This window comes from Bos taurus, chromosome 21 (assembly GCF_002263795.3).
Source record: "Bos taurus isolate L1 Dominette 01449 registration number 42190680 breed Hereford chromosome 21, ARS-UCD2.0, whole genome shotgun sequence".
Lineage (NCBI taxonomy): Eukaryota > Metazoa > Chordata > Mammalia > Artiodactyla > Bovidae > Bos > Bos taurus.
Window position 1 is genome coordinate 55,434,515 of NC_037348.1, and position 13,509 is coordinate 55,448,023.

At 41.3% G+C, this 13,509-nt stretch overlaps 1 protein-coding gene across 8 annotated transcripts in view; it reads left to right on the forward strand.

Moving 5' to 3' along the window:
• Positions 1-145: 145 nt before the first annotated feature.
• Positions 146-13,509, forward strand: part of WDR76 (WD repeat domain 76) — a 54,164-nt gene continuing 40,800 nt past the window's right edge. For 3 of the 8 annotated variants that reach the window (XM_059879438.1, XM_059879439.1, XM_059879441.1), the window contains exons 1-2: positions 2,255-2,353; positions 3,164-3,574. In XM_059879438.1, coding sequence (XP_059735421.1) covers positions 2,297-2,353; positions 3,164-3,574 — 468 coding nt within the window. In that variant the 5' untranslated portion in view covers positions 2,255-2,296. Of the gene's footprint in view, positions 2,045-2,254; positions 2,385-3,163; positions 3,575-13,509 lie in introns of those variants that run through there. The other 5 variants (XM_010817299.4, XM_059879444.1, XM_059879442.1 and 2 more) reach the window with 5 other exon arrangements.

Below are 13,509 nucleotides of genomic sequence, written 5' to 3' on the forward strand. Positions count from 1 at the left end.
CACCACCTACGGCTGAGCTAGAATAACCGGAAGTATACGACCAGAGGATTGTGGGATTGTGGAGGACTTCTAGACGCCTACGACTAGAAGGTGGAGTCTGTTACTGCGCATGTCCGTAGGCTGCCCCGGCGTTCTCAGTCTTGCGGTGTTTGTACGCGTCATCCCGGCGGGAAGTTGGTTCCACTGGGATTTGCTGTTAAGACCCTGCGACGAGGGAAGTCTCAAGTAAAGGTTTTGTTCGTTAGGTTGGTCTAAACCCGAGTATTACAGGGTAGTGATGAATAATGAAACTCAGGAGATAATGAACTGCAGTTTGTAAAGACTGTCAAATTTGAAAGCTCAGAGTTTAATCGGATTAGAAATCCCGTTAACAGCACTTGATTAGCTCAGTTGATGAGGCTGAGCGGATTGTGGTGAGGTATTTTTTGGTCACTTGAGGGCAAGTGGGTGGTAATTTAGGCCAGTGGCAAGAAAAAAAAAAAAAAAATCCCCCAAGGGGCTTAGAATAATGTCTGAAATCCGAACACTATTAAGCGTTCCAGTTGTGTCCATTTCTGGAGACTGCCTATTATAACATATTCCTGGCTGGAATGTTTGTATGTGAGTCCGTAAGTAATTATTAAGCACTTGTGTTTACATCACTTAGATCTCTCTAAGGAGTATGGAATAGTGTTAAAAGGCTCGTGTCCTCCAGGAACTTGAATTTTATTTAGTAAGCCTTAATGGGAGGCCTGCTAAGTCGCTTCAGTCGTGTCCGACTCTGTGCGACCCCATGGACGGCAGCCCACCAGGCTCCCCTGTCCCTGGGATTCTCCAGGCAAGAACACTGGAGTGGGTTGCCATTTCCTTCTCCAAAGCGTGAAAGTGAAAAGTGAAAGTGAAGTCGCTCGGTCGTGTCTGACTCTTAGCGACTCCATGGATTGCAGCCCACCAGGCTTCTCCATCCATGGGATTTTCCAGGCAAGAGTACTGGAGTGGGGTGCCATTGCCTTCTCCAATGGGAGGCCTGGCATGCTGCTGTTCATGTGGTCGCAAAGAGTCGGACACGACTGAGCGACTGAACTGAACTGAAAGGGTTTATAGAATAGGAACAAATAGACCCAATTTTCTAGGTGGATCGTGTTAAAAAAAAAAAAACAGGCTAGTTGGTAGAACACATGCACTGTAGAAAAGATATTATAATTGCTGTGTAGGGAGAGAAGGGACAGTGTGAGCAAAGTCTTGAAGTCCAGAGATACGGCATTGTATCAGGCGCTGTGAAAAGTTTGATTTTATCAGTAATTTTTGAGTCTAGGAGTGAAAATCGCTGAAGCGAACTTTCCTGAAGGTACTGTTAGTAGCATTACTTCTCAAGTGGTTTCACGTGTGCTACAGTTGGGCCTCAGCTGGGAGAAGAAATAAAACTGGGCAAGTCTCAATCAAAGAACAGTGCACGACAAAGTTTTGAGCTATAAAGGACTGTAAAAGTAGAGTTGATAGAAATTTGTATTGTAAATTTATCAGCTCCAAAACTATGCTATCCCGAGTGAGTAAATCTGACGGGAAGGCAATTCTGCTCTTGGCAACCCAGAAAATAGAAAAGAACAACAACAAAACAACTTTTAATATGGCAACGACTAAAATACAGTGTCCTAAAATCTTATTTATGATGCTTTGTGATACAAAAGTTATTGAAGACTTTCCCCCTGTCCTTGGGCTTTGTAAGGTCATCACTAGAATCTTAGTTAACTGGTGGGTGAAGTTTAAATCACCTTATTAGCTCTTGGGGGGAAAAAAATCAAAATACTTCCCTTCCTAGGAAGAAGAGAATACGGTAGCCATAGGGCATAATTTTCTGGTGGGGGGATCACAAGGAATCATCGGGTCGAGGTAAAGCCTGCAGGTTGATTTCATTTCTTCTCTAGTTCATCTGGCCAGCTAAATGCCCCTGAATCTTTTCCAGGCTCACATTGCTAGGCGAGGTGGTTTTTCTTTAGGAGAAGCGCAAGTGTTTTTCAAAGTAAGATACAGGCATCAGCAGCGTCAAAAACCACCGGGATCTAAGGTAAAAATGGCGATTCGGTCCCTTCGCTTCCCTAAAGAATTTGAGTTTGGAGTGAGGCTGGCAAGCTTGCGTACCTAGGCGAAAATGTAACGCCCCGTGCCCCTTCCCCCTCCCGTCGGCTGGGATCAGCGCCCGCCTTCGCCGCCCGAGCCTCGCGGGCGCCGGGCTCCTCCTCGCCCCTCCCATCTCCACTCCTCCCCGCCTCTCGCCGCAGTCTTGGCGGGAAGACGCCAGCGGCTACGCTGCGGAAAGATGTCTGGGTCCCGCGCGGAGGCTGAGCAGAAGGGGGGCTCCAGACAGCGACTTCAGGTGAATGTTAGAAACGGCTTGTCCTTTTCGGGTGTGTTGCTGCCTCATTGTTCGTGAGGGATATGCGTGGCGTAGGCAGGGGAGGACTTGCCAAACGGCACCTCCTCGCTGCAAAACTATTTCCTGCTCCTTGGGGCATCTCTCAGTGTAACGGGTTTTGGGTTTTTCCGGGTGTTGCTTCAAAAGATAAGCGGGGATGCCTGTCCTGGTTTTCCTCTGTGGAAACTGGGCCCTTAGCCCCAAGGAAGATGCCTGTCAGTAACCCCAGAAATAGTGTCAGGCTGGGATCAGAAAGTCTGCGTTTGTTATTGCAGTCGTTTTGGTCAGTTTCCCACTCTTGGAACAATTCCAGTTACTCAGTTTCCTCAATAACAAATTGTAGTCATTTTTATTATTGGTCTGGCGGACTCATGGGTCAGTGCCCAGTATAATAATTCTATTTAGGTTAATGAATTAGGTATCTAGATTTTGGAGGGGAAAAAAGTTTCCTTACAGGCTGTCAGCTGGGATTTATGTTGTTATTTTGAAATAGGAATTAGATTTATTTACACAGATCTCTGGGACTTGCCAGGTGGTGCTAGTGCTAAAGAACCTGCCTGAGAATGCGGGAGACCGGAAGAGACGTGGGTTCAATCCCTGGGTTGGGAAGATAACCCTGGAGGAGGGCATGGCAACCCACTCCAGTGGTCTTGCCTGGAGAAACCCATGGATTGAGGAGCCTGGTGGACTGTAGTCTATGGGGTTGTGAAGAGTAAGAAAAGGCTAAGGACCTGGAATTTTAATACTGTTTTCCTTTATTGACCTGAATAGGTGAATGAATATAAGGAAAACCAAAACATCGCTGATACATCTCTGAGACCGGTACAGACTACAGTTTTAGGAGTAACAGCTAAGGTGTGTCTTGTCCCCTTTTCACTCAGTAACTACAATACAGGCCAACTTAAGCGCCCCAAATCTCTATTAGATAAGAATTCTAACAGTGAAGTGACATGTAAGAAATCTAAGAAAGCTGAAATAAAGAAAAGTTGCAGAAGGCTTTTAACTCCAAAGATGGAAGCCACATCTTCCAAGGAAGAATCCACTCTGCAAAAATCATCCTTGGATGTTCATGCTGAAAGCAACAAGTGGCAGTACAAGAGCCCTTCAGATACGGTGGTTCTCAGTCCTGATACAGAAAGCAGCCAGGAAGGAGACAGTGATGAAGACACCACACCAGGCCTGGTAAGGATCTAATTACTAGCTTATTCAAATTTTCATGTGTAAAAATTTAGAGCTTTGTTAAGCTATGGTTGAAGGGCCTCTTTAGCTTAAACAGATTATTTTATCATCTAATTTATATTTAAGTGAAATTTTATTTTTTAAATGTACAACAGATAATTTCCTTGGTTTTATTTGGCTCTTGTTTTCTTTTTTGTGGGGGGCTCTTGGTTTTGATTTGTGAAGGAGAGGATTGTCTTTGCTTCTCATTCTTTCTCAGTTTGCTGCACTTATTTTTGAGCTTACTCCTACTTAATGGTGTCTTGCTCGCCTTTACATGTTTATGCATGGTATACCAGAAGAAGTTGACTTGTAAAGGACATATAGAACTTGAGTAACTCTTGATGTTAAGGTGGGAAAATCATCATTAATTGACTGCATTGATGTGCTGAATAATTCCCTTAATTACTTAAAGGAGACAAACGATGGAATAGAGAAGATACATGAAAAACACTAATTCTGTTTGAAATGATATTCGAATCAGTTTAAGGAATTAAGCATCTAATTCTTTTGGCTCTTATTGCCTACCAGGAATGTTGTACCTCATTTAAAGTGACAAATTTTATGACCCTGTCACATGGTAAGAAGTAGATGGAACTGGAACAGAAAATGATGGTAGGGAAAGGGAGATAGGATAATTGAGGCGGTGTTGTAATGAACTAGGACCCGTGGTGGGACAGTGTGGGCTAAGTCAGAAATGCATTGGACTGGGGGTTGGACGCCTAGGTTTTAGGCATGGCCACTTCTAAGAAACCTTGTACCTTTAAGCAAGTCACTTTTGTGGTGAGAGAATTAGATAAGATTGGTAGTTCTCAAACTTTAGTCTGTATTAGAATTACCTGGGGGGCTTGTTAAAACCCTATTGCAGGGCTTCACCACCTGTTTCTGATTCAGACGTTTTGAGTGAGTGTTGAATTTGAATGTCTAAAATAGCTTCCTAGAGACTGGTCCAGGACTGCACTTTGAGAGCCAGTGGACTGGATTGTCTCTTTTTGCCTCTTAGACTCTAAAATTCTGAGTGTTTGAGGCTTAATATAAAGCAGATTTTGTTTTGATGTAAAATAAATAGGGCTTCTCCCTATGGCTCAGCGGTAGAGAATCTGCCTGCCAAGGCAGGACACTCGGGTTCAATACCTGGGTTGGGAAGATCCCCTGGAGACGGAAATGGCAATCCACTTCAGTATTCTTGCCTGGAAAATCCCTTGGACAGAGAAGCCTGGCGGGCTACGGTACATGGGGTCTCGAAAGAGTCAGACACGGTTCAGCAACAAGTAGGGTCAGAAATTAGAACATGGGATAGTGAATACTGGAGATAGTCAAACAGGGCATAGATGCTCAGCATACATTTTCTTACAACAAGCTGAAAGATCTCACATCTTTTTTAGAACATTTCATTTTTTTTTTCTCTTCCCTTTCATTAATTATCGTTTGGGGGTAAAAATTTATGGTACCATGGTTTAGGATCAGTATTTAGTTTATAAGCTTATTTCTTTCTAAATGAAGGATGGCTTTTGTCACATCAAAGACATATAATGACGTATAATGTCCCTCAGTTTGTGTTGTTAAGTCAGTAGGTTGTGTCTGACCCTTGGTGACCCCATGGACTGCAGCCTGTCAGCCTCTTCTGTCCATGGGATTTCCCAGGCAAGAATTACTGGGGTGGGTTGCCATTTCCTTTTCCAGGGGATCTTCCTGACCCAGGGATTGAACCCAAGTCTTCTGCTTTGGCAGTGGATTCTTTACCACTTAGCCACCTGGGAAGCCCTCAGTTTGGGTTCATCTGCTATTTTCTCATGATCAGATTAAGATTTTGCATTTTGGGGAAGGATACCACAGAAGTGAAGGTGCCCTCCTCAGTGTATCATATCAGAGTGTACATGATGTTGTTGATACTTTACTGGTGATGTTGACCTTCATCACTGCTACAGTGGTGTCTGCCAGGATTTCCCAGTGTAAGCTTAGTATTTTTCCCTTGGTAATTACTGAATGCTTTGAGGAAGGTACTTTGAGACTATGTGAATATCCGGTTTCTGTCATCATGCATATATTTATTTCTTTATTAAGACAGAATTCACATAACATATACTAAAGTGTATAATTCGGTTTTTTGTATATATACATTAAGCTGTATAGCCATCATCACTATCCAATTTCATAAATTTTTATCACTCCAAAAAGAAACTGCATACCTGTCAGTAGTGATTATAAACCCTTCCCCTCCCTCTCTCAGCCTTGGAAAATCGCTTATCTACTTTCTGTCTCTATATATTTGCCTATTCTGGACATTTCATAGAAATGGAATTATACAATATATGGCTTTTTTGGTCTGGCTTCTTACATTTAGCATGTTTTCAGGATTCATTCATGTAGCATGTATTGGTACTTCATTTCCTTTCATGGCTAAATACTATTCCATTGTATGGATATACCACATTTTGTTTATGCATTCATCAGTTGATGGACATTTGAGTTTTCACTTTTTTTTTTTTTTGCTGTTAAGAATAATGCTGCCATGAGCATTTACTTGTGAGATTTTATGTGATGTTTTCCATTCTCTTGGGTGCGCACACACACCTTGGAGCAAAATAGGGTAACTGTGTTTAGCTTTTTGAGGCATTGTCAAATTGTTTTCCAAAGTGACTGCCCCATTTTTACATAACCAATAGCAATGTATATATAAAAAAAATCCAATCTCTGTATACCCTCAGCAATACTTATGTCTTTTGTAACATTTAAAATTTTTAATTGAAGTAAAATGCGCAATGTAAAATTTACCTCTTTGCCATTTTTAAGTGTACAGTTCAGTAGTGTTATGTAAATGTATATAGTTGTAAAACCAGAACTCTTCATCTTGCAGAACTGAAACTATACCCATAAGGGTTTCCCAGGTGCCACTAGTGGCAAAGAACCTGCCTGCCAATGCAGGAGACGTAAGAAACGCAGGTTTGATCCCTGGGTTGGGAAGATCCCCTGGAGAAGAGCATGGCAACCCATTCCAGTATTCTTGCCTGGGGAATCCCCAGGGACAAGAGGAGCCTGGTGGGCTACAGTCCATAATGTCGCAAAGAGTCGGACACGACTGAAGTGACTTAGCACACATGCCCATACCCATTAAAAAACTCCTCATTCTCCAGCTCTTCAGCCCCTAACCAGTCTACTTTCTGTCTCTATGGATTTGACTACTGTAGGTACCATGTATAAGTGGAAGCATACAATGTTTGTCTTTTTGTGACCGTTATTTCACTTAACGTAAAGTCCTTAACTATTTTGGTTATAGCCTTACTAGTGGATATGAAGTGGTATCTCATTGTGGTTTTGATTTGCATTTTTCTAATGACTAATGATGTTGAACATCTTTACATGTGCATACTTGCAATTTGTACTTTGGAGAAATGTCTATTTAAGTCATTTGCCTATTTAACAAATTAGGTCGTGCACATTTGAGTCAGGTCTAAAGAGGTGGATGAACCTAGAACCTATTATACAGAGTGAAGTAAGTCAGAAAGAGAAATACCAAAAAAAAAAAAAGAGAAATACAAATATTGTATACTGATGCCTCGGAGAAGGCAATGGCACCCCACTCCAGTACTCTTGCCTAGAAAATCCCATGGACAGAGGAGCCTGGTGGGCTGCAGTCCATGTGGTCGCTAAGAGTCGGACACGACTGAGCAACTTCACTTTCACTTTTCACTTTCCTGCATTGGAGAAGGAAATGGCAACCCACTCCAGTGTTCTTGTCTGGAGAATCCCAGGGATGGGGGAGCCTGGTGGGCTGCCGTCTATGGGGTCACACAGAGTAGAACATGACTGAAGCGACTTAGCATAGCATAGCATAGCATACTGATGCCTATATATGGAATCTAGCAAGATGGCACTGATGAATTTATTTTCAGGCAGCAATGGAGGAACAGAGAAAACAGACCTATGGACGTTGAGGGAGGGGAGGAGGGAGAAGGTGAGATGTATGGAAAGAGCAACATGGAAATTTACAATACCATAAGTAAAAAAGATAGCCAATGGGAATTTGCTGTGTGACTCAGGGAAGGCAAACGGACTCTGTGACAGGCTGAAGGGTGGGATGGGAGGGAGGTGGGAGGGAGGTTCAAGAGGGAGGGGACATGGATGTACCTATGGCTGATTATTGTTGATATATGGCAGGAAACCACAAAATTCTGTAAAGCAATTATCCTTCAATTAAAAAATTAAAAAAGAATTAAGTTGTCCTTTTTTTCTCTCTCTTTTTATTGTTGAATTGTAAGAGTTCTTTATATATTCTGGACACTGGATCTTTACTAGGTATATTATTTGCAAATATTTTCTCCCATTCTGGGACTTTGTTTTCACTTTCTTGACAGTGTCCTTTGTACAAATGTTTTGAATTTTAATTTAAATTTAAAAAATTTATTTTTATTTTTGGCTGCTCTATGCGTTTTTGGTCTTCATTGCTGTACGTGGGCTTTCTCTGGTTATGGCACATGGGGACTACTCTTTGTTGTGTGTGGGCTTCTCATTGTGGTTTCTCTTGTGGGGCATCGGCTCTAGGCACATAGGCTTCAGTAGTTGTGACACTTGGCTCGGTAGTTGTGTTGCATAGATCTGGTTACTCCATGGCATGTGGGATCCTCTTGAACTAGGGATCGAACCCATGTCCCCTGTACTGGCAGACAGACTCCCAACCCTGGACCGCCAGGGAAGTCCTTAAATTTAATTGTTAAAAATGTTATCAGTAGTTTTAATTTGAGTCCAGTTTATTTTTTCTTTTGTTACTGATGCTTTGATGTCATATCTAAGAAACCATTGGCAAATCCAGGTTTATAGAGATTAAAACGTATATTTTCTTCTGAGAGTTTTGTAGTCTGGCTTTTAAATTTAAGTCTTTGATCCATTTTGAGTTAATTTTTGTATATCACATGAGATAAGGATCCAAATTCATACTTTTGCATGTGGATATACATTTGTCCTAGAGCAATCTGTTGTCAAAACTCTTCTTTCCCATTGAATGGTCTGGACTTCCTTAATGAAAATAAATTCACCATAGGTGTATAGATTTATTTCTAGACTCAGATTTATTCAGTTGATCTATCTGCCTATCTGAATGCCAGTATCACACTCTTTTAAATGCTGTTAATGTTGTTCTTTAGTCACTAAGTCGTGTCTGACTCTTTGCAACCCCATGAACTGCAGCATACCAGGCTTCTCTGTCCAATACTTTCTCCCAGAGTTCGCTCAGACTCATGTCCATTGAGTCAGTGATGCCATCCAACTTCTCATCATCTGTCACCCCCTTCTCCTCTTGCCCTCAATCTTTCCCAGCATCAGGGTCTTTTCCAGTGAGTCAGCTCTTTGCATCAGGTGGCCAAAGTACTGTAGCTTTGTACTAAGTTTTGAAAACAGGAAGTGTGAGTCTTGTTTTCAAGATTGTTTGGTTGTTATGGGTTCCTTTCAATTCCGTATGAATTTTAGGATCAGCTTATCCATATTTGCAAAACTGACATTTAAAATTTTGACAAGAGATTGTACTGAATCTATAGATCAATTTGGGGAATACTGCCATTTTAAAAATATTAAGTATTTCAGTCTATGAACATGAGCTGTCTTTCCACTTATTTAGATTTTCTTTAATTTCTTTCAATGTTTTATAATTTTCTGTGCACAAGTCTTTACTTCTTTGGTTAAATTTGTGTCAAAGTATGTTCTTTTTCAAACAGTTTTTCTATGTATTTGTGGCTGCACGGGGACTTTGTTGGCTGTGTATAGCTGTGGCTTCTCATTGCAGTGGCTTCCTTTGTTGTGTCTTGAGGGCTCAGTTGCCCTGCAGCCTGTGGGATCTTCCTGGATGAGGGCTGGAACCCACGTCCCTTTGGCAGGCAGACACCCAACCGTTGGACCACCAGGGAAGTCCGCTAAATATATTATTCTTTTTGATACTATTATGGTATTTGTTTCTTAATTTCATTTTCTGATTGTTCATTGCTAATGTACAGAAACACAACTTATTTTTATATATTGATGTGCGATTCATGGGGTTGCAAAGAGTCGGACACGACTGAGCGACTGATCTGATCTGATCTGATCTTACAACTTTGCTGAAATTGTTTACTCTCATTTTTTTGTGTGTGGATTCTTTTTAAGATTTTCTACAGATAAGATCATGTCATTGGCAGTAAAGATGGTTACATTTCTTCCTTTTCAATCTGGATGTCTTTTATTTCCTTTTTTGCCTAATTCCCCTGGCTAGAACTTCCAGTACAGTGTTGAATAGAAGTGGTGAGAGCAGACATATTTATCTTGTTCCTGAGTTTAGGGGAAAAGCTTTCAGTCTTTCACCGTTAAGTATGATGTTAGCTGAGAAACGTATATTTCTTAAAATTTTTATTTCGAAGTGCTTAACAGATTCATAGGAATTTGCAAAAATAGTACAGAGTGGTTTCATTTACCCTTCACCCAGTTTTTCCCTAATGAGTACATCTTATTTTATTTTTGATCAGTTAGTTAACTTTTTTGGCTGTGCCACACAGCTTGTCGCATCTTAGTTCCCTGGCCATGAATTGAACCAGAGCAGTGACAGTGCAGAGTCCTAAGCACTAGGCAACCAGGAGATTTCCCCCAGTGAGCACATGTTAAATAACTACATTGCAGTATCAAAACCAGGAAATTCATACAGATGCTAGGTGTGTGTCCTGTTCTGTATCATTTTATCACATGTGTAGATTCATGTAACCACCACAATCGTGATACAGAACTGTTCCATCTCTGCAAAGATCTCCTTTAGACTACCCCTTTATAGTTAAGGCCACGGCACTCCTTCCCACCAGCCTTAACCCCTGGCAACCACTGATTTGTTTTCCATCTCTACACTTTTGTCATTTGGAGAACATTATATATGTGTTCATACAGCTGGTAAATTTTTGGCATCAGGACATTTTTAATTCAAGTTATTTTTCTTTTGTTTTCTAAAGGTAGCATTTTCCCTCTTATTTTATATATGCAGTAACTGCTCAAATGTCTCTGAAGATAAAACATTAATGGGGTTAAAAACATTTCTATTTCTTATAATATATATTTACTTTGAGAACCCACTTTGATATTCTTTGCTTGGTCTTTGATGTTGCAAGTCCTGGAGGGGCAGATAATGGGTGAGAATAGTTTGAACGATGCATACCTCGAAAAAAGTCTTATTTTTCTTAATAAATTTTCTTATTTTTTCCTGTGGTAATTAGAATCACTTAAATTTTGTTCCTTTGATCTCCAAATGCAGCGTTTTAAGATAGATTCTTAGGAAGTCTGATGATGGTGGTAATGTTTTCCTCTGAGAGGCATTGTTCAAGGCAGTGACGAAATAACCATTCACCTTTGCTGTCACTATGATGTGTGTGAGAAGATTCTTCATTTTGGTCACACTGATACTTGTACATACTTGTTTAGGTCATAGTAAGTCATAATTCTGTGTGTGTATATATATTTGTTGTTGTTCAGTTGTTCATGTCCAACTCTTTGCAACCCCATGAACTGCAGCATGCTAGGATTCTCTGTCCTTAACTGTCTCCTGACGTTTGCTCAGACTCATGTCCATTGAGTCAGTGATGCTATTTAACCATCTCATTCTCCTCTGCCTGCTTCTCCTCCTGCCTTCAATCTTTCCCAGAATCTGGGTCTTTTCCAGTGAGTCAGCTCTTTGCATCAGGTGGCCAAAGTATTGGAGCTTCAGCATCAGTCCTTCCAGTGAATATTCAGAGTTGATTTCTTTCAGGATGGACTGGATTGATCTCCTTGCAGTCCAAAGAACTCTCAAGAGTCTTCTCCAGCATCACAGTTTGAAAGCATCAAGTTTTTAGCACTCAGCCTTCTTTATGGTCCTACTCTTACATCTGTACATGACTACTGGAAAAACCATAGCTTTTACTGTATGGACCTTTCTTGGCAAAGTGATGTCTCTGCTTTTTAATATGATGTCTAGGTTTGTCATAGCTTTCTTCCAAGGAGCAAGCGTCTTTTAATTTCATGGTTATAGTCACCATCCACAGTGATTTTAGAGCCCAAGAAAATAAAATCTGTCACTGTTTCCACTTTTTTCACCATCTGTTTGCCATGAAGTATTGGGACTGGATGCCATGATCTTAGTTTCACACAAAGGTAATTCCATATGTGGTGGTGGTTTAGTCGCAGTGTCGTGTCCAGCTCTTTGTGACCCCATGGACTGTAGCCCACCAGGCTCCTCTGTCCAGGGGATTTCCCAGGCAAGAATACTGGAGTGGGTTGCCGTTTCCTTCTCCAGGGCATCTTCCTGACCCAGGAATTGAACCCGCCTCTTCTGCATTGCAGGTGGATTCTTTACCACTGAACCAGTGGGGAAGCCTCAATTCCATATGCACACACATGTATGTATACACAGAACCAAATCAAAACAGCCAGCAATTTTCTGTTATATACCTATTTGTGATCACTGCTCAACAGACAAATTAGACTTTAGGCCATTTTAGCTTTTTTCCCCCACATCGCCTATTGACTTACTGTAGAAGATTAAGTTTACACATGTGCTGTCTCCTCCTCCTTCCCATGTTTTACCTTCCGTGTTACATATAGTCCAAGCTTTACCTCAGGTGTAAAATTTTTCTCAGTATAAATCGATGAATTCTAATGGCTTTATATATATTATATATATGTGTGTATGTACGCTGCTACTGCTAAGTCACTTCAGTTGTGTCCGACTCTGTGTGACCCCATAGACGGCAGTCCACCAGGCTCCACCGTCCCTGGGATTCTCCAGGCAAGAACACTGGAGTGGGTTGCCATTTCCTTCTCCAATGCAGGAAAGTGAAAAGTGAAAGGGAAGTCGCTCAGTCGTGTCCGATTCTTCGAGACTCCATGGACTGCAGCCTACCAGGCTCCTCCGTCCATGGGATTTTCTAGGCAAGAGTACTGGAGTGGGGTGCCATTGCCTTCTTTGGTGTGTGTGTGTGTATGTATGTATATAATTCATGAAATGTTTTCTGGTACCCTCCATCATTCTGGACCATTTTCTCTTTCTTGGCCTTCTCTTTACTGTTTTTCTTTAAATTTCTTTTTTCTCTCTCCTGTGTTGGACTTCTGTAGCCTGGATCCTGTCTTTCTTTTTCTTGGTTTATTGTCTAATTTTGATGAAGTGCAGCTTATAGTAACTTCCTGAAAGCTGGTGTATGACAGATAGTTTTCTGCTGGTAAGTGCTCAGTCATGTCTGACTCTTTGCAACCCCAAGGACTGTAGCCTGCCAGGCTCCTCTGTCCAGGGGATTTTTTCAGGTAAGAATACTGGAGTGGGTTGGCTTTTCCTTCTCCAGGTGATCTTCCCAGCCCAAGGATTGAACCTGGGTCTCTTGCATCTGCTGCATTGGTAGGTGGATTCTTCACCACTCGCACCACCTGGGCAGCCCGACAGATTGTTTGCATGTCTGAAAAAGTCTTTATGCTTTACATTTGATTGTTGGCATTATTGGATTTAGAATTGTAAGTTGAAAATAATTTTTCCTTAACATTTTTAACATATTCTTCCTTTGTCTTCTAGCTTCCTGGATATTGTGAAGTTATCATTCTTGGTTCTTTGTGGTCTGTTTTTCCCTCTGCAAACTTTTGGGATCTTCTCTTTATTTCACTCATCTTCAGGTATTGAGAAATTTTGTGATGATATGCCTGGGCTTGAGTCTTGTTTTCATTCATTGTGTGGTATACACGTTGGGCCCTTTTAATCTGGAAACTCATTTCTTCTGTTTTCAGAAGCTGTCTTGTATTATTTCTCTAATGATTTTCTCTCCTCCATTTTCTCTGCTCCTTTCCCCGCCCTATAGTAACTATTAGTTGGATGTTGGACCTCTAAGATTCTCTAGTTTAAAACTGTCTTTTCTGCTCATGTGATTCTCTTTTTT